Source organism: Octopus sinensis, unplaced genomic scaffold (genome assembly GCF_006345805.1).
Source record: "Octopus sinensis unplaced genomic scaffold, ASM634580v1 Contig13368, whole genome shotgun sequence".
Lineage (NCBI taxonomy): Eukaryota > Metazoa > Mollusca > Cephalopoda > Octopoda > Octopodidae > Octopus > Octopus sinensis.
In genome coordinates, this window is record NW_021832894.1 from 7,234 (window position 1) to 29,694 (window position 22,461).

Below are 22,461 nucleotides of genomic sequence, written 5' to 3' on the forward strand. Positions count from 1 at the left end.
AGTTTCCGTCTACTGAATCCACTCACAAGGCTTTGGTCAGCCCGAGGCTATAGTAGAAGACACTTGCCCAAGGTGCCACGCAGGGGGACTGAATCCGGAACCGTGTGGTTGGTACGAAAGCTACTTACCACACAGTCACTCCTATGCCTATGTCAACCCTTTTTACAGAGAGCAACTGGGTGTTTGTTTTTATGGGACACCATCACCAGTGCTGCTGAGTTGGCACTAGTACCTGTGCTTATAATATGAGCCCCTTATCCATGCATTTTACGTGTCACCACCATCAATGCTTCTTTTTGTGTCATCTCATCACCAGTGCTTGTGATATGGGTCCAGCATCAGCACAATTGCCTTTTTCCTGGGACCCTCACCAGCGAATTCTATGTGACAACAAAACTGACATGGTCCTCAAGGACCTTGCAAGACAAAATAGCTGAAAACTGGCAGGGTAGTATTGAAGGGACGTCACCTTGTGCCAGTTGACAGGTTTAAGGTACAAAGGGAACAGGGTCCAGATATAGTGCAAAAAAACAAGCACAAAATAAATATTTTATTCATTATTCTTTATTAAGAAATTCCTATAACTGATGAAAGGAAAAAGCCTGTGTTTTAGCAGACCAATTAGTGTTAATTATTGTTATGACTTAATAAATTTTGACATTGAGACAGTAACACGTCTCTGTGAATACCCACATGTTTATGCATGTGGCTTTTTCGAGAGAATCATTTGCCACACGTCACACTGACATGGCTACTCTCATGTAGGGATTCGTTCATGGACAGTTAAGTTAGGGTCTATGAGAGAATGCTTTAACACAGACACGACCATTACATAGGTTGTGTCTGGTATGAACATTTTCATGTGTAGTTACAACACCATTTGCAAAAAATGAATTACAACAACTAATGCGGGATTATGGCTTCTCTACTGTATGTGTATGTGTGTGTCTATTCAACTGATGCCTTTGAGAAAATGACTCACCACAGATCTCACAGTGATAAGGTTTCTCACCAGTATGAATGCAATTGTAAGTAACCAAATGACTATTACGAGAGAATGATTTACCACAATTATCACACTGATAAGGTTTCTCACCAGTATGAATGCGATTGTGAATAACCAATTGACTATTATGAGAGAATGATTTACCACAGATATCACAATGATAAGGTTTCTCTCCTGTATGAATGTGTTTGTGATTAGTCAACTGCCTATTACAAGAGAATGATTTGGCACAGATATCAAAATGATAGGGTTTCTCTCTGCTTATGTTTAGTTAAAACGTTCTTTTTAGAGAATGATTTACCACAGATATCGCAATGATATGGTCTTTCTCCTGTATGAACACGTTTGTGCTTAGTCAATTGACTCTTAGAAGGGAATAACTTACCACAAATATCACAATGATATGGCTTCTCTCCTGTATGAGTAAGTTTGTGCCTAGTCAAGTGGTTACTTAGAGAGAATGATTTACCACAGATATCGCAATGATATGGTCTCTCTCCTGTATGAATGCGATTGTGATCAACCAAATTACTATTATGAGAGAATGATTTACCACAGATATGACAATGATATGGTTTTCTCTCCTGTATGTGTAAGTTTGTGGCTACTCAACTGACTACATTGTGAGAATGATTTACCACAGATATCGCAAAGATATGGCCTCTCTCCTGTATGAATGCGATTGTGAGTAACCAAACTACTATTACGAGAGAATGATTTACCACAGATCTCACAATGATATGGTTTCTCTCCTGTATGTGTACGTATGTGATCAGTCAAGTGAGTGCTTCCAGAGAATGATTTACCACAGATCTCACAATGATATTGCTTCTTTCCCGTATGTGTACGTTTGTGTCTAACAATGTCACTACTGTAAGAAAATGATTTTCCACAGATATTCCAGTGATATGGCTTTTCTTCTTGTCAAGATTTTCTGATTCAGTTAAATTATTCATTTTGAGAGAATTACTTATCATACACTTCACAATGATAAAGTGTTTTCATTTCCATGAATACATTTCTGTTCACTTTTGTCACTTCATTCAGATAACAATTTAATGCAATGTTTCTTCCATACATTCCACAGAATGAAAAATATTCCGCTGTCTCTTGTTATAGACTGTTTATTTATTACGAGGTAGATTATTCATGAATGCTCCTTACAAATAACTGTCTTCCTTTAGTGTGATGAGAATATCAAAGACACTTCTGAATAGAGAGATTTCCTTAACGTCAAATGTTGTGATATTCTGAAATAGGAAAATAGCAGTAAGATAAAACTGGATTGTTGCCAACATAAGTAATTCAACATTACAGATTTTATATCACTACCATTGTCATGCATTTACTGTCCATGCTTGCTAAGTAGATTGAGTTGGAAGGGGTGTTAGAAGCTAATGGGAATGGAGCTAGCAAAACGATAATATAGTGGGCATAACATGACCAGAGTAGTGAGTTGATGCCATCCAGAATTTCACAGAGCAAAGTTGCCACAAGTGAAATGGGCTGTTTATGAAGTGATCAGAGTTAATGATAAAGAAGCATTGTTACTTGTCTGCCGCCTTTCCGCTAACTAATTAAAACTCCCACTTCTCTTCATTGGCACTGAATTGCCCTCTAGGATCCATACGTGCCCACCCTGATGGGCTGGAGAATGTCATAGCAGAACAGTGCTATGGTGTGACAACTAAAATAGCTTTCCTGACTTGCTACAATATTAAATACTGCAGAATCACTAAGATGCCGGATTAATTGCTTAACAGCATTTCGTTCGTAAATAGCTTTGTCAAACTAGAGATAAAAGCAATCAGGAATGGGAGTGTGTCTGTGCATTGTTTATTTCTCTTCAATCAGGTACACACTGTGAGGGCGAGTACGATCAATCATTTGAGCATCCAGATGCCCCTCCCACCTAACCACAATCCCTTCTCTGAACACCAGATTGCTAGCTAGCCCACAGTGAAGGTCCCTCTTTATATTTCGTCTGTCATAAGTTGGTGCCCCAAACGTCTTTCCTTTCAAAGCATGACTTCCACTGAGGTCGACTTTCATCCTTTCGAAGTAAATAAAATAAGCAGTAGAGCACTCGAGTCCCTGAAATTAACTCGTCCCCTTTCTACAAATTTCAGGTTTTGTAATTAAAAATACAAAAAGAAAAATCATTATTATTATTATCATCAACATTAATATTTTATAAACCCCAAAAAGTAGTCGGCTCATGGAGCAAAATCCTGACTGCAAATACATCTTACAATTTCATGAGTCCTTTATTAAAAAAAGGGACAATGGTAATTATTCTCCTTCCTCTCGCAGGTGTTACGACCACTCACGGAAACGGAGACACACGTCTTTGTGAGCAGAAGGATCTCCTCAGTAGAATCAATAGCTGCAAACCATCTGAACACCTCACAGGTTGTGTCCGGGTAGAATGGATATAATTCGCCTCTACTCATCTATAGACAGAGATTTTCTTGTGGGGTGCTTGTAAAGACAAGAACATTACATACGTTGGTGTGACATCTAGAAGCATTGCAGGGGGATGAAATAAAAATTAGAGGCAGCATGACCACATAACCAGTCCTCCATACTCTACCAAAGGTACTACTCAAAAAGAATGGTCCCGGTGCGCGCACTCGTGCTAGTCCGTCGTGACTGGTCGATCCGTCAACGACTACCTAACGCGAGTACGCAAATTAACAGATGCGCGTATAATAATATATGTATATAATGGCTGAATATATATCAAATAAAATGGGTTTTGCCTTAAACAAAGTAAATAAAAGACTCAACAAAAGAAATTACTTACTTTGTGTTTTATTTTCTTTGTTTAAAAAAAGTTATTTGTTAAAAAAAAAACCTCATACATGTCTAGCGCAGGCGAGTGTGATTTTTAGTCGCGCACTCGCGTTACGTAATCTTTGTAAGATCGACAAGTCACGACTAGCTAGCACCGGGACCACGCTTGTAGAAAAGTACCCATATGTATAAGCATAAATACATATATTAATAAAAGAATTACTTACATAATCCAAATGTCCGTAGTATATATATATACATGTATGTATAAGCATAAATACCTATATGTATATACGTGTATATTCATGCAAGCTGCCGCATACAGACACATGCACAGCAACAAACAAAAAGAAACAGCTCCAATAATGGACATGGTCAAGAACCAGTGAAGAGGTTGCAAGAATTAAGGAATATTTTAGAAAATAAATAAATGAACGGTCCTCAAAAGTAACCCCCGAATTGTTTTCCCCCAAAATTCCTACCTTCTCGGAATCTATATCGTCCGAGGTATATTTGTAGAAAATTCATTTAAAAATATAACATTTCTTGAAAGTTAAGAAGAATTGAAGTTCACGCGCCGCTGAATTTTCCAAAACTCCTCACACCAAAAGCACTTTCCTACAAATTTTTGTATATTCGGAACTACGTACTATAACAAATATTCGTAGAATATTTAATTAAGTTACGATCATCCAAAGTGGTGGGGCATGAATCTGTAGTTATGCCGCTTCTCCGTTCGTTTTTACTCGTTAATCAAACGTTTTCTTCTCATTTTACAAATAAATTTCCTCTATATCACATCTAACAGCCGATAATAGGTTTCAGAAACAACAAACCAACATTTCAGTTTGGAAGTTATTATTTAAGACGAGGGAATATATTTTCCTAAAGTTTTTATGTTTTCGCTTCGAAATAATTACTGTGACACCGAGAAGTTTACAGAATTCTATTAATTACATTGTTATTAGTAGTATTAGTATCATCATTGTCAACTTACCGTATTCAGAGAAAAACTGCGAATCACAGACCGATAATTAATTAGTCTATTTAATAATAATGATGTTAATTACAAAGCACCTTGCACACACGGGAAGCCAGTAAGTATATGACGTCATCAAGAGTCAAAGCGCGCCTTCCGGGGCCGATCCATCAACGGCAGGAATTATTTCCCTTCATTTCATAGTATTTCTTCCTTCATCTCTGGCCCCGATTTGCTGTCTTACTTCAGATATCTTCTAAAGAGCAAGATGGGGTCGGAGAGAAAGACCCCTGCCACCGAATGAACGAAAAACGATGGAATTTGTGGAGAAAGGTGGGAACCCAGCTTAATCATTGATAAATCTTTATTATAATCTACGATTGTACATAGATTTGGACATAACAAGACAAACAATTACAAAGAATGTTATGAGAGTTCGAATGAAACTTAAAAATTTAGTTATAATATGACATAAACGAAAACTTGGCTTACTTTTTGCCTTTTAACGAGAACTTAGTGCGTTTCCTTTTTTAAATAACATTAGAAAACATAACATATGTTAAAATGAAAAGCGGGGAGAAGCGCAGGCTCCGAATTTTGAACCCGGCAGCCTATAAGGCCCAGCAACTAATTTTTCCTTTCTTTGATGATTACTGAAAAGTCGACCTCGGCGGAATTTGAACTCAGAACGTCGCAGCAGACGAAATATCGCCAAGCATTTTGCCCGACGTGCTAACGTTTCTGCCAGCTTGCCACCGTCCCCAGCTTAATCGTTGATGAAAGGAAAAGATCGTTGCCGGGCTTTAGAGGGTGCCGGGTTCGAACTTTTAATCTTTTGTGTGTTTTCGTTTTATTTTTTAAAAGTTCTAGTTAAAGGAAAATTTAAGTGTTATATAAAATATTTCTAAAGTAAATTTTTAACATGTAACTCATTCAAACTCATATACCATTTTTGTCTTTGTTTGACCTGTATTGTCCCATTCTATATATATTTCTTTACTACCCACAAGGGGCTAAACACAGAGGGGACAAACAAGGGATTAAGTCTATTATATCGACACCAGTGTTTCACTGGTACTTAATTTATCGACCCCAAAAGGATGAAAGGCAAAGTCGACCTCAGCGGAATTTGAACTTAGAACGTAGCGGCAGACGAAATACTGCTAAGCCTTTCGCCCGGCGTGCTAACCTTTCTGCCAGATCCCCAAGAGGCGATGTTTCGCTTGTCGTAGCACAAGTTTCCGTCGATTTCCGTAAAAAATGTAAACACTGAATCGGCCATACATACACACATACATACACACACACACATACATAGATACATACACACACACATACATGCAGACATACATATACACATACACCGAGTAAAAAATTTCAGTTATCTCTTTCTTTCACACATTACTCTCTCTGTCTCTTCACACACACTAACAGAAGCACTTCACTTACACAACATACTGTCTGTCTCCCACACCCCATCAAACACACACACACATGTACATCAATGCTTTCCATGCACGGTAACTTCAAAAGAACTTCCCTCGTCATACAATCGCTTTCTCTTAGTCTCTTTCGCTCTCATTACTTATGTAAAAAAATAAAAGTTTTTTACGGAAATCGACGGAAACTTGTGCTACGACAAGCGAAACATCGCCCGCCAAGATCCTCATGATCGTAATAAAGATTCCATTTCATAGTAGTTCTCTAATTCTCTCATAGATGGCTCTACTGACTAGTGGCTTCCTTTCAGTTTCTCTCTTAGTTTCATTCTGTTAATATCTGTATTGTGTGTCAAGGCGCTCATTATTATTAATTAGACTAATTAGTTATCGGTCTGTGATTTGCTGTTTTTGTCTGAATACGGTAAGTTGACGATGATGATAATAATACTACTAATAACAATGTAATTAATAGAATTCTGTGAACTTCTCGGTGTCACGGTAATTATTTCGAAGCGGAAACATAAAAACTTTAGGAAAATATATTTCCTCGTCTTAAATAATAACTTCCAAACTGAAATGTTGGTTTGTTGTTTCTGAAAACCTATGATCGACTGTTCACGAACGAAATGCTGTTAAGCAAATTCTGGATGGCATCAACTCACTACTCTGGTCATGTTATGCCCACTATATTTTCGTTTTGGCTAGCTCCATTCCCATTAGCTTCTAACACCTTCCAACTCAATCTACTTATGCAAGCATGGACAGTAAATGCATGACAATGGTAGTGATATAAAATCTGCAATGTTGAATTACTTATGTTGGTCAACTATCCAGTTTTATCTTACTGCTTCTTTTCCTATTTCAGAATATCACAACATGTTGACATGAAGGAAATCTCTACATTCAGAAGTGTCTTTGATATTCTCATCACCTAAAGGAAAACAGTATATTTATACGGAGCATTCATGAATAAGTCTACCTCTGTATATAAATACAGTCTATAACAAGGAACAGCGGAATATTTTTCTTTCTCTGGAATGTGGAGGAGGTGATTGCTTTCCTGGTGAATTAAAGTTGGATAAATTTACAAAGGAGTTGACAATTTCCATCTGCTGTTTTAGATATCGAGTAAGATCGTGGATGGAAGAAAGATTGCATTAAATAATTCTCTGCATGAAGTGACACGACGGAACAAAAACATATTCATAGAAAGGAAAAACACATTATCTTTGTGATATGTATGATAAGTAATTCTCTCATAATGAATAATTTAAGTAAACCAGAAATCCCCAACACAGAGGATAAGGTATATAATTGTAATATCTGTGGTAAATCCTTCCTTCAGTATCGTTACTTAACTTATCACCAACGTACACATACAGGAGAGAAGCCATATCACTGTGATATCTGTGGTAAATCATTCTCTTATAATTGTCATTTGGTTACTCACAAACGCGTTCACACGGGAGAGAGACCCTATTATTGTGATATCTGTGGTAAATCATTCTGTGAACGTACAGTTTTGACGAAACATAAGAAGATTCATACTGGTGAAAAACCATATCAGTGTGATATCTGTGGTAAATCATACTCTCGTAATAGTCAATTGGTTAGTCACAATCGCACTCATACAGGAGAAAGACCATTTAATTGTGATATCTGTGGTAAATCATTCTGTGAACGTAAAGTTTTAACTAACCATAAGAAGATTCATACTGGTGATAAACCATATCATTGTGATATCTGTGGTAAATCATTCTCTCAGAGTGGTAGTGTCACTACACACAAACGTACACATACAGGAGAAAAACCTTATCATTGTGATATCTGTGGTAAATCATTTTCTCAAGGTAATCACTTGACTAATCACAAACTTACACATACATGGTAGAGACCATATCATTGTGATATCTGTGGTAAACCATTCTCTCAAAGTAGTGACTTGACTATCATTGGTAAATCATTCTCTCAAAAGAAACACTTGATTATGCACAGTCGTATATATACACGAGAGAAGCCATATCTTTGTTTTATCTGGTAAATCATTCTCTCAAAGGAGTCATTTGGCTTATCACAAACTTACACATAGGCGTAGGAGTGGCTGTGTGGTAAGCAGCTTGTTTACCAACTACATGGTTCCGGGTTCAGTCCCACTGCGTGGCACCTTGGGCAAGTGTCTTCTACTAGAGCCTCGGGCCGACCAAAGCCTTGTGAGTGGATTTGGTAGACGGAAACTGAAAGACGCCCATCGTATATCTCTATCTCTATATATATAAACGGCAGTTTGTCTGTGCGTGTTTCTGTGTGTCTGTTTTCTTGTACCCTCACCCTGACCACGGCTTTCAACCGATTCTGATGAAACTTGACACACACATAGCCCAATGTCATAATTCAAAACTATCGCAGCGAAAATTTTGAAAAGTTCCCCCAGTTCTGAAAAAAATCGATAAATTCGACATGGGGTCGACAATCAGAAACACAAACCACAGGGGACGCAACTCGACCTTTTTAACTATCAAAAAAAAATTTACCATCATTTTTTTCCCCATTTTTTTTCTATTTGTTGGCTATAACTCTCTAAAAATGCTTTATAGTTATTTCCCTTACAAACCCGAGCAACGCCGGGCGATACTGCTAGTATGTATATATATGTGTGTGTATATTTTTGTGTGTCTGTGTTTGTCCCACCAACATTAATTGACAACCGATGCTGGTGTGTTTACATCACCGTAACTTAGTGGTTCAGCAAAAGAGACCGATAGAATCAGTACTGGGCTTACAAAGAATAAGTCCTGGGGTCGATTTACTCGACTAAAGGCGGTGCTCCAGAATGGCCAAAGTCAAATGACTCAAACAAGTAAAAGAGTATAAGGGAGAGAAACTATATCATTGTAATTACTGTGCTAAATCATTTGCCCTTAATTGTCATTTGGTTATCACAAACGTGTTCATACAGGAGAGAAACCTTGTCACTGTTTTGTTTATGGTAAATCTTTCTCTCAAATTAATCACTTCACTAATAAGACACATGTGGGGGAGAAGCCATAATCCTGCATTAGTTGTTGTAATTCATTTTTTGCAAATGGTGTTGTAACTACACACGAAAATGTTCATACCAGACACAACCTATGTAATGGTCGTGTCTGTGTTAAAGCATTCTCTCATAGACCTAACTTAACTGTCCATGAACGAATCCCTACATGAGAGTAGCCATGTCAGTGTGACATGTGTGGCACATGATTCTCTCGAAAAAGCCACATGCATAAACATGTGGCTATTCACAGAGACGTGTTACTGTCTCAATGTCAAAATTTATTAAGTCATAACAATAATTAACACTATTTGCTCTGCTAAAACACAGGCTTTTTCCTTTCATCATTATAGGAATTTCTTAATAAAGAATAATGAATAAAATATTTATTTTGTGCTTGTTTTTTTGCACTATATCTGGACCCTGTTCCCTTTGTACCTTAAACCTGTCAACTGGCACAAGGTGACGTCCCTTCAATACTACCCTGCCAGTTTTCAGCTATTTTGTCTTGCAAGGTCCTTGAGGACCATGTCAGTTTTGTTGTCACATAGAATTCGCTGGTGAGGGTCCCAGGAAAAAGGCAATTGTGCTGCTGCTGGACCCATATCACAAGCACTGGTGATGGTGATGAGATGACACAAAAAGAAGCATTGATGGTGGTGACACGTAAAATGCACGGATAAGGGGCTCATATTATAAGCACAGGTACTAGTGCCAACTCAGCAGCACTGGTGATGGTGTCCCATAAAAACAAACACCCAGTGCTCTCTGTAAAAGGGTTGACATAGGCATAGGAGTGACTGTGTGGTAAGTAGCTTTCGTACCAACCACACGGTTCCGGATTCAGTCCCCCTGCGTGGCACCTTGGGCAAGTGTCTTCTACTATAGCCTCGGGCTGACCAAAGCCTTGTGAGTGGATTCAGTAGACGGAAACTGAAAGAAGCCCGTCATATATATATATATATGTGTTTGTCCTCTCAACATCGCTTGACAACCGATGCTGGTGCGTTCACCTCCCCATTACTTAGTGGTTCAGCAAAGGAGACTGATAGAATAAGTACTAGGCTTACAAAGAATAAGTCCTGGTGTCGATTTGCTCGACTAAAAGGTGGTGCTCCAGCATGGCCACAGTAAATGACTGAAACAAGTAAAAGAGTCAAGAGTAAGAGTATTAGGAAATGCATTCTGCTGTAGAAAAGCCAAATCAGACAAGGGAAACTGGTGCAACTCATGGCTTTGTCAGCTCTGGTCAACCTATCCAACATATGCCTGTATGGAACACAGACATTAAATTTTGAGGAAGAAAGCATGTATAGTGTGGTGTTATGGGCTGTGATGAGCTATGTGGTGTTGGTGGAGAGGATTGCAGATGAGGTAGACAGAAGTGAAGACTGCAGGGGCCGGAGGAACAGCCACGGGGCATGCATGGGCAGGAAGTTCAAGGAGAGACAGCAGCGTGCAAGGACATGTTCATTTCTTGACAGTGATTGCTCATCCCGCCTAGGTCAACAGGTAAGGCCTTTTGTATTTCTTTCTCCGGTAAGGGTGATTAGGTGATGGTCTAGGGCTTAGGGGCGGGAGAGCCCAGACCTTGGAAAAAACAAAAAAACTTTGGTTCTTTTGTTGTATTTGAGGAATCTTTGTTGACGCCTGATACCACTGGGAGGTGGCCCTCTTAGTCGCTGGAACTGGAGATCCCCAGGTCCAAATTCTTGAACTGTTGGGGTTAGTGTTGGTGTTGGTGGTGATGGCAGAGAGAGGTGGCAGCAGTGACAGGAACAGCAATGGTGGCAGTAGCAGCGAAGGTGATGCCAGCAGTGGCGATGGTGAAAGCGGCAGTGCTTGTTGGTGCTGGTGTTGCTAAGCAACAAGACGGGTAAAGGTGATTAGGTGATGGTCTAGGGCTTAGGGTCGGGAGCCCCAGACCTTGGAAAAAAAGGGATTTTTGTTGACGCCTGACACCCATGGGAGGTGGCCCTCGAAGTCGTTGGAAATGAGATCTCCAGGTCCAATTCTTGAACGGCGGCAAAGTAGCTAATGTCGATGGTGTGTGGAAGGACCTTTCAAGTGTTTGACCTAAGGGTGATTAGGTGATGGTCTAGGGCTTAGGGGCGGGAGACCCCAGACCTTGGAAAAAACAAAAAAACTTTGGTCGTCTTGTAGTCGAGGGATCTTTGTTGACTCCTGACACCACTGGGAGGTGGCCCTCGAAGTCGCTTGAAAAGGAGATCTCCAGGTCCAATTCTTGAAAGGCGGCAAAGTAGCTGATGTCGATGGTGTGTGGAAGGACCTTTCAAGTGTTTGGCCTCACAGAGACAATGATGAATAACTCAGACCTTTTGCATTATATCTTGCTTGTGAAAGATATCAAACCAAGTAAAATCAGAGTGGCTGGTGTTAGATAAGATCATCCAGCAGTAGAAACCATGCCAAATCAGACCCAGTCTGGAGCAGCCTTCCAGTCCTGGTCAAACCGTCTGAACCATGTCAACTTGGACAACGGACATTAAGTGAGGATAATGATGATGACTTTGGTTAAAGCGAGGTATAGCTGAAGGTGGCGAGCTGGCAGAATCGTCAGCACGTCAGGCGAAATGCTTAGCGGTATTTTGGCTGCCGTTACATTCTGAGTTCAAATTCCACCGAGGCCGACTTTGCCTCTCCTCCTTTCGAGGTTGATTAAATAAGTACCAGTTATGCACTGGGGTCGATGTAATCAACTTAATCCATTTGTCTGTCCTTGTTTTTCCTCTGTGTTTAACCCCTTGTGGGTAGTAAAGTAATAGGTATTTCATCTGTCGTTATGTTATGAGTTCAAATTCCGCCCAGGTCGACTTTGCCTTTCATCCTTTCGGGGTCGATAAATTAAGTACCAGTTACGCACTGGGGTCGATGTAATCGACTTAATACCTATGTTTGTCCCGTCTATGTTTAGCCCCTTGTGGGTTATAAAGAAATAGGTATAGCTGAAGGCACTTGCTCAATGTGCTCTGCATTGGGATTGAACCCTAAACCATGAGGTTGGAAAGAAAGTTCCTTACCACACAAACAACCCTGTCTGCATTTTTTGACTGTTTGGTTGTAGGTAATCCCTGATGTGAATGCATGTTCATAGAAAAAGCTATTATTGTTATAGGCTAAGGAGTGGCTGTGTGGTAAGTAGCTTGCTTACCAACCACATGGTTCCGGGTTCAGTCCCACTACATAACACCTACTATAGCCTTGGGCTGACTAAAGCCTTGTGAGTGGATTTGGTAGACAGAAAATGAAAGAAGCCCGTCGTATATATGTATGTATGTATATATATATATATATATATATATATCATCATCGTTTAATGTCCGCTTTCCATGCTAGCATTGGTTGGACGGTGCAACTGAGGTCTGGGAAGCCAGAAGGCTGCACCAGGCCCAGTCTGATCTGGCAGTGTTTCTACGGCTGGATGCCCTTCCTAACGCCAACCACTCCATGAGTGTAGTGGGTGCTTTTTACATGCCAGATGAGGCTGGTGAACGGCCACACTCTGCCACCGGCACGGAGGCCAGGCGAGGCTGGCAATGGCCACAATCGGATGGTGTTTGTTATGTGCCACCGGCACGGAGGCCAGGTGAGGCTGACAATGGCCACAATCGGATGGTGTTTGTTATGTGCCACCGGCACGGAGGCCAGTCGATGCGGCACTGGCTATGGCCACGTTTGGATGGTTCTCTTATGTGCCACCGGAACTAGTATCACAACTTCAAATTCTATTGATGTTCATCGATTTCGATTTTCACTTGCCTCAACAGGTCTTCACAAGTAGAGTTTTGTGTCCCTAGAAGGAAGGTATGCACAGGTGGACTGACTACGTCCCAGGTAGAGGCCACGGGTTTCGGCCTCACTTGTCCTGCCGGGTCTTCTCACGCACATCATACTTCCAAAGGTCTTGGTCTCTGGTCATTTCCCCGGTGAGACTTAATGAGCGAAGTTTGTGCTTCACCACTTCGTCCAGGTTTTCATGGGTCCACCTCTTCCACAGGTTCCCTCAACCACTAGGGTGTATATGTATGTTTGTGTGTCTGTGTTTGTCCCCACAACATTGCTTGACAACTGATGGTGGTGTGTTTACATCCCCGTAACATAGCGGTTCAGCAAAAGTGACTGATAGAATAAGTGCTAGGCTTACAAAGAATTAGTCCCGGGATCGATTTGCTCGACTAAAGGCGGTGCTCCAGCATGGCCACAGCCACATGACTGATACAAGTAAAAGAGTATGTCTTACAGTGACGACATAGATATAGGAAATAACATATTCTACAGTGAAGATAATGAAATTGAGGCCGGCATTAGGCAATTTGAGACGAAAATCTCTATAAATTACACCAATAACCAATTGCATGGTTCCTGTATCTGGGGACCGGTATTTTGTAACAGAATATATTAGTAAACTTTCTTAAAATGACCAGGTGAAAATTAAAAAAAAAACAGAATTGAAAGTGAAATCTCTATGTGTATAAAGCTGAAGTTGTCTGTGTGTGGCAGGTTTGGTAGCCTTCAACTAACACTATCTCCTCCGAGACCCTGCAGTGCAAGATGACCAAAATTGAGAGTATGATAGAAGAAGGCTTGCTCTTCATTCCGTAGAAGATAAAATTCAAATCGGACTATGTTAACACCAAAATTATTTACATCAAAAAGGTGCTTCTTTTTTTTCCTATGAAAATCCCTATATTTTACGATTTTTTTACTGTTGTGTCGACATTTCTCGGTGTATTTCAACCAGAGAAATGTTTACTTAAAGAGAATAAGAAGCTACATTATGCAACATCTTTACTTTTCAAAAATTCCAATTCTAAAGGGTCGAAACAAACCCGAGCAACGCCGGGTTACACTGCTGGTAGTTAATATAAGGGAACAGACTAAAGTGCTGGAACGAATCCAAGCAGTCAGTAGAGACATCTATTGGAGAATTCAAGAAATACAATCATATAAAGGGAAGTAACTTCTACACTACATCAACCAAGCTCCATTATTAATTAAGGTGCTTAATTAGCGATCGCTGACTCGCAGTTTGGATCTGAACAGGGTAAGTTGACAAAGATTTACTTTAAGGCTTTAATGATGATAATAATACTAATAATAATATTGTAAATCATAGAATTCTGTGAATCTTTCGATGTTACAATAATTATTTCGAAGCGAAAACATAAAAATATAAGGAAAATATATTAATTCGTCTTAAATAATATTTTCTTCTTTAGATACAAGACCTGAAATTTGAGGGAGGTCAATAGTCGATTACATCGGCTCCAATATTTAACTGGTATTTAATTTATCGACCCAGAAGGAATAAAAGGTTAAAGTCAGCCTCGACGGAATTTGAACTCAGAACGTACCTCGTCTTAATTAATAACTTCCAAACTGAAATGTTGGTTTGTTGTTTCTGAAAACCTATGATCGGATGTTAGATGTGATATAGAGGAAATTTATTTGGGCATTCCGTAACAAACTTTTTTTTTTTTACATATGGACTTGCGGGAACTTTTTGAAGTAATGAGAGCGAAAGAGACTAAGAGAAAGCGATTTTATGACGAGGGAAGTTCTTTTGAAGTTACCGTCCAGGGGAAGCATTGATGTACATGTGTGTGTGTGTGTTTGATGGGGTGTGGGAGACAGACAGTATGTTGTGTAGGTGAAGTGCTTCTGTTAGTGTGTGTGAAGAGACAGAGAGAGTAATGTGTGAAAGAGAGAGATAACTGAAATTTTTTACTCAGTGTATGTGTATATGTATGTATGCATGTATTTGTGTGTGTATGTATCTATGTATGTGTGTGTGTGTGTATCTATGTATGTGTGTGTGTGTATGTATCTATATATGTGTGTGTGTGTATGTATGTATGGCCGAGAAGAATATCTATTCATGAGAAGAATATCTCCACCTCATTTTATAACTCTCCCGTCTTTTTCTTACCAGTTCGCCATTGTCACATCAACAGAGACATTAAGGCTGCACAGTAGCAGTCGACAAGGCATGTATAACGATTAAATAAAAAAAATTTTGTCTATATCTTCGATCACTGTCATTATTCCATTGAGTCAACCTCATTATTTTCTACATAGCAGACCGTTACATAAATAGGCAAAGGTAATCTTTCGTTTTAACTCGAAATAATGTAAACACTGAATCGGCCATACATACACACACACATACATACACACACACATACATACACACACACATACATAGATACATACATATACACATACACCGAGTAAAAAATTTCAGTTATCTCTCTCTTTCACACATTACTCTCTCTGTCTCTTCACACACACTAACACAAGCACTTCACTTACACAACATACTGTCTGTCTCCCACACCCCATCAAACACACACACATGTACATCAATGCTTCCCCTGCTATGACGAGTAACAATGCTTCTTTATCATTAACTCTGATCACTTCATAAACAGCCCATTTCACTTGTGGCAACTTTGCTCTGTGAAATTCTGGATGGCATCAACTCACTACTCTGGTCATGTTATGCCCACTATATTATCGTTTTGGCTAGCTCCATTCCCATTAGCTTCTAACACCTTCCAACTCAATCTACTTATGCAAGCATGGACAGTAAATGCATGACAATGGTAGTGATATAAAATCTGCAATCTTTGATTACTTATGTTGGTCAACTATCCAGTTTTATCTTACTGCTTCTTTTCCTATTTCAGAATATCACAACATTTGACGTTAAGGAAATCTCTCCATTCAGAATTGTCTTTGATATTCTCATCAACTAAAGGAAGACAGTATATTTATAAGGAGCATTCATGAATAAGTCTACCTCTGTATATAAATACAGTCTATAACAAGGAACAGCGAAATATTTTTTCTTTCTGTGGAATGTATGGAAGAAACATTGCATTAAATTGTTATCTGAATGAAGTGACAAAAGTGAACGGAAATGTATTCATGGAAATGAAAAACACTTTATCATTGTGAAGTGTATGATAAATAATTCTCTCAAAATGAATAATTTAACTGAATCAGAAAATCTTGATAAAGAGGAAAAGCCATATCACTTGAATATCTGTGGAAAATCATTTTCTTACAGTAGTGACGATGTTAGACACAAACTTACACATACGGGAGAGAAGCAATATTATTGTGAGATCTGTGGTAAATCATTCTCTTGTAATAGTAATTTGGTTGATCACAATCGCATTCATACAGGAGAGAAACCATATCATTGCGATATCTGTGGTAAATCATTCTCTCGAAGTAGTCAATTGACTAGGCACAAACGTATTCATACGGGAGAGAGACCTTATCATTGTGATATCTGTGGTAAATTATTCTCACTATATAATCACTTGACTAGCCACAGACTTACACATACAGGAGAGAAGCCATATCATTGCGATATCTGTGGTAAATCTTTCTCTCAAAGTCATCAATTGACTAATCACAAGCGTACAAACCTGTCAAAGTGACGTTCCTTCAATACTACCTTCCTCCCTGCCAGTTTTGAGCTATTTTGTCTTGCAAGGTCCTTGGGGACCATGTCGGTTTGTAAAATGGTTGACATTAGGAAATGCATTCTGCTGTAGAAAAGCCAAATCAGACAAGGGAAACTGGTGCAGCTCATGGCTTTGTCAGCTCTGGTTGAAGCATCCAACATATGCCTGAATAGAAAACAAACATTAAACGATGTAGGAAGTATTCTTAGCAAGGTGAAGCGCTTGTCCTTTGACATGCACAACAGCAACTAACATTTTTCTCCTCTTATTCTCCTCCAAGTATTGTGAACAAATATGCAAATATTTGTTGCGTCTGTTATTTTATAATGAATACATGCAATGTGTCAAATCACTGGCAGAAACTTCAGCACACCAGGCAAAATTGTTTTTGGTATTTCGTCTGTCTTTCCATTCTGTGTTGAAATTTTGCTGAGGTCGACTTTCACTTCCATTCTTTAAGGATTGATGAATTAAGTACCAGTTGCCTAATGCTGTCAACCTAATCAATTTCGAATCTTGTGCCATGAGTAGAAAAGAGGGATCTTTTCAGTTTGAACGACAGTGTTTTTCTAGTGGTGTTATATGAAATTGTCACCCATAATTATGACCCTAGTATCGATCTATTGCATTTCAATCTCTTTTAGGGTTAGGGGTGGGGGGAAGGGTATCTTTTTGGTTTCACAAATGTAAATAAACCCAATCTGTTTCTTAAACAAGGGACATATTCATATGGCACAGATGCGAACGTGTGACTTACCTACGTCGCCAACCTCCAAATACGGTTGTATTTCCTTGCAAACCCCCTCATACCATTGCCCACCGCATTTTACCACCCAGTATAAATTTTGGGGCCAATCCGACTCCATCTACCGCCCCTTAAATGGTTCCCATCCCAAAATGAGACAAATAACCAAGAAATCAAACAACTTTTTCGCATTTCAGCTTCATAGATATTGATAATGGATATAGATATAAATACAATCATAACAGTCTACAAGGAGGCGAAGGTGTAACACAACTATAGCAAAAGATTTTTTAGAAGTAACTGAACAACAGTCTAGAAAATTGTCAAAAAATTTTAAGAGATTGGTTCCACGGCTGGGCGCCCTGGACGTGGCCAAAAAAGAAATGTGCGGACCCTTCAGCTTATCAAATGTATCAAAGAGAAGACACAGTGAAATCTTCGTCGTTCCCTCAGAAAACTGGATGCTACAGTAAAAATAAGCTGAACATCGGTGTATCCAAGCGCTGAAGGAGTGTCTCAGGACCCAACGATAAAAGATGATCCGTTGTCATGAGCTCACACAAGTTTACAAAGCCATGGAACTGGAGAGGAATCGTCTTAGCATGCGTGAGATTGTTGACGAAAAGGAATTTGACATCGAATAGATAGTAAACCAGCAGAATGGCCAGCCTTTGTGTGTATCTGGCTCCGTCGAGGGTGGATCGATAAATTGACGTCAATATGTGATGCTTGCATACTACTTCCAACATAAAACCGAGCGACCATATCCATAACAGTGAGGTACTATCAAAATGCAGCATATCAGGTACTGGAGCCATCCTCATCACCATACAGTTGAGATGGTCAGGTCATCTCTCACGTATTCCAAAGCAACTTCTCTTAGGCCAATTCCTATAAGGAAGGTCAGTTGAAAGGTCACTCCTACGCTTCAAAGGCAAACTAAAAAAACAATCTGAAGCGATGCAACATGCCCTTTTCTCCCTGGGAAACCAAAGCACCAGATCGCAGAAGCTAATACTAGACCTTCTTCTCGTCAGGTTTGAGAATAATCGGCTCCAACAACGGGAACAACTTCGTGCAAGCATAAAGGTACGCTGGCAAAACACTATTCCACTAAATAGAAACCTCGCATGTCATTGTGGTTTTGGGGCACGAAGCAAAGCAGGCTTTATTGTCCGCTGAAGAAAACACATGGTAAATGATCCAGAAGCACTGAAACAAAGTGAGCACTCAACTGGTTTTATTTGCCAAAAGATTTGCAAGGCACCAGGGGGCATCAAGAGAGACATTCGCGTCCAGAGAACACGGTTAACACTTTATTTTACTGAACCTCTATTTGTTGTTCACGACGAGAGAATCCATCATATATGTGTGTATGTGTGCATGTATGTGTATGTGTGTCTGTGTGCGTGTGTGTGTGTATGCGTGTGTGTGTCTGTGCATGTATGTGTGTATGCGTGTGTGTGTGCGCGCGTGTGCGTGTATATGTGTGTGTGCGTGTGTGTGTGTATGTGTGCGGGTGTGCGTGTGTGTGTATGTGTGTGTGCACGTGTGTGCATGTATATGTGTGTGTGCGCGTGTATGAGTGTGTGTGTGTGTGTGTGTGTATTCACACAGTTTGATGTGTTGAATTGAACCAATCGCCCCCAGTAATTGTCTTTTCTCAGGCAGCTACTCATTCGTTCCTTCTCTCTTTTTGTTGAAGTGCCATGTTACAGGGACATGGACATAGCCAATAGAATCCACACACACACACACACACTTACGTACGCACATATACACACATGCACTCACGCATGAGTTCGCGCGCACACACGCACAAACACACACATATACGTTCCAATGCAAAGAAATGCAAATTTTATTTTATTTATGAATATGTAATGAGCAAAACTGAAAGGAATTCTAAACATTTTAATTTTTATTAAAGACCACATTAATAAAGTAACTTATATCTGTGTACTCTTCATTTTTTTCTTGTTCATTATGTATATATACATGTAGATATCTATATACGTATATATATACATGTATGTATGTATGTATGTATGTATGTATGCATGCATGCATGCATGTATGTATGTATATATGTATGCATCCATGCATGTATGTATGTATATATGTATGTATGTATGCATATATGAATGTATGTATGTATGCATGTATGTATGCATGTATGTATGCATGTATGTATGTATATATGTATGTATGTATATGTGTATGTATTTATGTAAGTATGTGTGTATGCATGCATGCATGCATGTATGTATGTATTTATGTATGTATGCATGCATGCATGTATGTATGTATGCATGCATGTATGTATGTGTGTATGTATGCATACATGCATGTATGTATGTATGTACGTACGTATGTATGTATTGCATCTTATTACAAGTCAGTAGCTTGCGGATTTTCCTGTCAATTTTCATTATTTCACTAGTATTCCAGTTGAGCACATTGAAGCTATAAAGAACAACTGGTACTGCTAAGGAATTATTATCATTATTATTATTATTATTATTATTATTATTATTATATGTTTGACTTTTGCTTTATGTTTGTACAAGTTGGCTCCAAGTCTCACCCAGAGACCTCAAGAGACAACAGGTTGCCATATATTTGGGGGTTTTTGGTGTTGTACTAGTGAATGTCTAATAAATAAATTTAAAAAAAAAAGTTTGTTTTAAACCTTGGGATTACATAGAGAGTATTTTGCGCAGGATATGAGCAGTTCCCTACCTTTTGAATTTCTGCCATTTTGGGGTTTCCTGGTATCTGAGTTAGGTAGCAATCAGCCCCTTTCGCTATCATTCCCAGGGCACCTATGACAACAGGTATTATTTAAGTCTTCAGGTTCCATATTTTGCTGATTTCTATTTCAAGATCTTTATATTTGCTCAGTTTTTGGTAGGTCTTGACGGATACGTTTATATCGATTGGGACAGTCATATCTATGAGGAGGCATGTTCTTTGTCTGAAGTCTTTCAATATGATGTCTGGCCTATTTGCGTCTATCTTTCTGTCAGTTTGAATGGTGAAGTTCCAGAGGAGTGAGATGTGGTCATTTTCAAGCGCTGAAGGTGGATTGTGTTCCCACCAGTTTTATTCATGGGGCAAATCCAGGTTTTTGCAAATTACCCAGTGAATATATTGTGCAGCTCTATCATGCCTGTTGAGGTACTCTGTAGGCGCTAGAAGACTGCATTTGGAGACAACATGATCAATGGTTTCATTTTGTTGTCAGCATGCATGACATGTTGGGCTACTGCCGTTCTTTAATATGTTGGCCTGGTAGTTTCTTGTTGGTAGGCATTGATCTTGAGCTGCTATGATAAACCCTTCTGTTTCAGATTTTAAGCCAGAGGCCATTAGCCATTGATGGGTCAGGGCTTTGTCAATATCTGCATTATTCGCTCTCTTTGGGTATTTGCCATAGAGAGGTTTTTCTTGCCATTTATTATTCAGAATATCTAGGGCCGCAGTTTTGGCATGGGTTTTCATGCGCATAGCTTTTTCTGTGCTTGTTTCTTGTATGTCTATCTCTAATTCCGAAATTTGTTGTATTCGGAATTCACTTAGATATTCCTTTGCCTGTTTTGTTACTGAGTATGATGCTTTCTTGTTTTCATGTTTTGAGACAAGTTTTAACATCCAGTCCTCAGACTTTTTCAGGTAGGTGTCTAGGCCAATTGTAGCAATCTTCATTGTTATTGCCAGTTGTAAAAGACCACGGCCTCCCTCTTTTCTTGGCAGATAAAGTCGTTCTGTATCTGCCTTAGGGTGGTGCATTCTATGCATTGTCAACAGTTTTCGTATTTTTCTGTCGAGCTGACATATTTCAGTAATTGACCAGTTAACGATATTGAAACTGTAAGTTACGACTGGTATGGCTAATGCATTGATCGCTTCGATCCTGTTTCTTGCATTCAGCTCTGTCTTGAGTATTGCTCTCACTCTTCGATAACATTCTCTCCTGATCCTTTCCTTCATCTCTGAATGCCTTATTCCATTCCCCTAGGTACTTGTAGCTCTCCGCTGGGTCTAGTTCTTTTATGACATTCTGCTGGTCAAGGTTAACGTTAGATATTTCTGTCATTTTTCCTTTGATAAAGGTAGCTTTTGCACATTTATCGAGGCTGAATTGCATTCTGATGTCGTCACTGAATTGTTTGACTATCGCTTGTAAGCCCTTGAGTTGTTGGTCATTTTTTGCAAAAAGCTTTAAATCATCCATGTAAATGAGATGGTTTATATTTTTATCAAACATTTTATACCCGTACTGCGCATCATTGAGCAGTTTTGAGAGAGGTATTAAGGATAAACAAAAGAGGAGTGGTGACAGTGAGTCACCCTGGAAAATGCCACATGAAATTTTTACATCACCAGCATTTAGGGATTCATTGTCACTGTCCAGAGTTAGTGTGGTTCTCCGTGATCTCATACTTACAGTCAAAAAGTTTCGCAGAGTAGGTGCTATCTTATACATTTCCAGGCATTTCCTAATCCAGCTATGTGGTAGGCTATCAAAAGCCTTTTTATAGTCTATCCAGGCTATTGATAAGTTTTTGTGTCGTTTGACGATCTTCTAAGATCATCTTATTGATGAGTAGTTGATCTTTACAGCCGTAGGATCCACGTTTACATCCTTTCTGTTCATTAGGGAATATGCTGCTGTCTGTTAAAAAACTATAAGTATATTCCGTCAGGACAGATGTTAGCGTTTTATACATAGTTGTTAAGCAGGTTATGGGTCTATAGTTTTTTGGTTCATTTGTTTCTTCACTTTTTGGAAGCAGGAATGTTAACCCATTAACTAGCCAAGGAGGAATCCTACTAGGGTGTTGCAAAACATCATTGTAAAGTTCTGTTAGCAGTTCATGGCTCTCTGGGAAGACATTCAACCAGAAGTTAGGAATTTTATCCTTTCCTGGAGACTTCCATTTGCTTGACCTCCTGAGAG

General features: G+C 39.2%; 2 protein-coding genes across 5 annotated transcripts; both read left to right on the forward strand.

The window, feature by feature from the left end:
- Positions 1–4,899: 4,899 nt before the first annotated feature.
- Positions 4,900–17,012, forward strand: LOC118761418 (zinc finger protein 2-like). Of its 4 annotated transcripts, none has more exons than XM_036499285.1 (3): positions 4,900–5,114; positions 7,089–7,836; positions 16,446–17,012. In XM_036499285.1, exons 2-3 carry the CDS (start codon positions 7,464–7,466, stop codon positions 16,724–16,726), a joined length of 654 nt encoding a protein of 217 aa, XP_036355178.1. In that variant the 5' UTR covers positions 4,900–5,114; positions 7,089–7,463; the 3' UTR covers positions 16,727–17,012. The 4 variants fall into 4 exon arrangements, with proteins under 4 accessions (XP_036355178.1, XP_036355179.1, XP_036355181.1 ...); XM_036499286.1 differs by lacking the exon at positions 4,900–5,114 and having other exon boundaries at positions 6,545–7,836; positions 16,446–16,515; positions 16,600–17,012; XM_036499288.1 differs by lacking the exon at positions 4,900–5,114 and having other exon boundaries at positions 6,549–7,865; positions 16,643–17,012.
- Positions 10,310–16,157, forward strand: LOC118761419. Its single transcript, XM_036499289.1, has 3 exons — positions 10,310–10,766; positions 15,208–15,262; positions 15,965–16,157. The coding sequence occupies exons 1-3, from the start codon at positions 10,485–10,487 to the stop codon at positions 15,979–15,981; spliced, it is 354 nt and encodes a 117-aa protein (XP_036355182.1). The 5' UTR covers positions 10,310–10,484; the 3' UTR covers positions 15,982–16,157.
- Positions 17,013–22,461: the final 5,449 nt, after the last annotated feature.

What these genes read in the sequence shown, in the direction of transcription:
- LOC118761419 (XM_036499289.1), top strand. Translation starts at nt 10,485, where the DNA reads ATGGCTTTGTCAGCTCTGGTCAACCTATCCAACATATGCCTGTATGGA. An exon ending in CATCCCGCCTAGGTCAACAG is followed by an intron (nt 10,767 to 15,207) that starts GTAAGGCCTTTT and finishes TTTTCTTACCAG; the next exon opens with TTCGCCATTGTCACATCAAC.
- LOC118761418 (XM_036499285.1), top strand. Translation starts at nt 7,464, where the DNA reads ATGATAAGTAATTCTCTCATAATGAATAATTTAAGTAAACCAGAAATC. An exon ending in TCGTAATAGTCAATTGGTTA is followed by an intron (nt 7,837 to 16,445) that starts GTCACAATCGCA and finishes GTAATTTGGTTG; the next exon opens with ATCACAATCGCATTCATACA.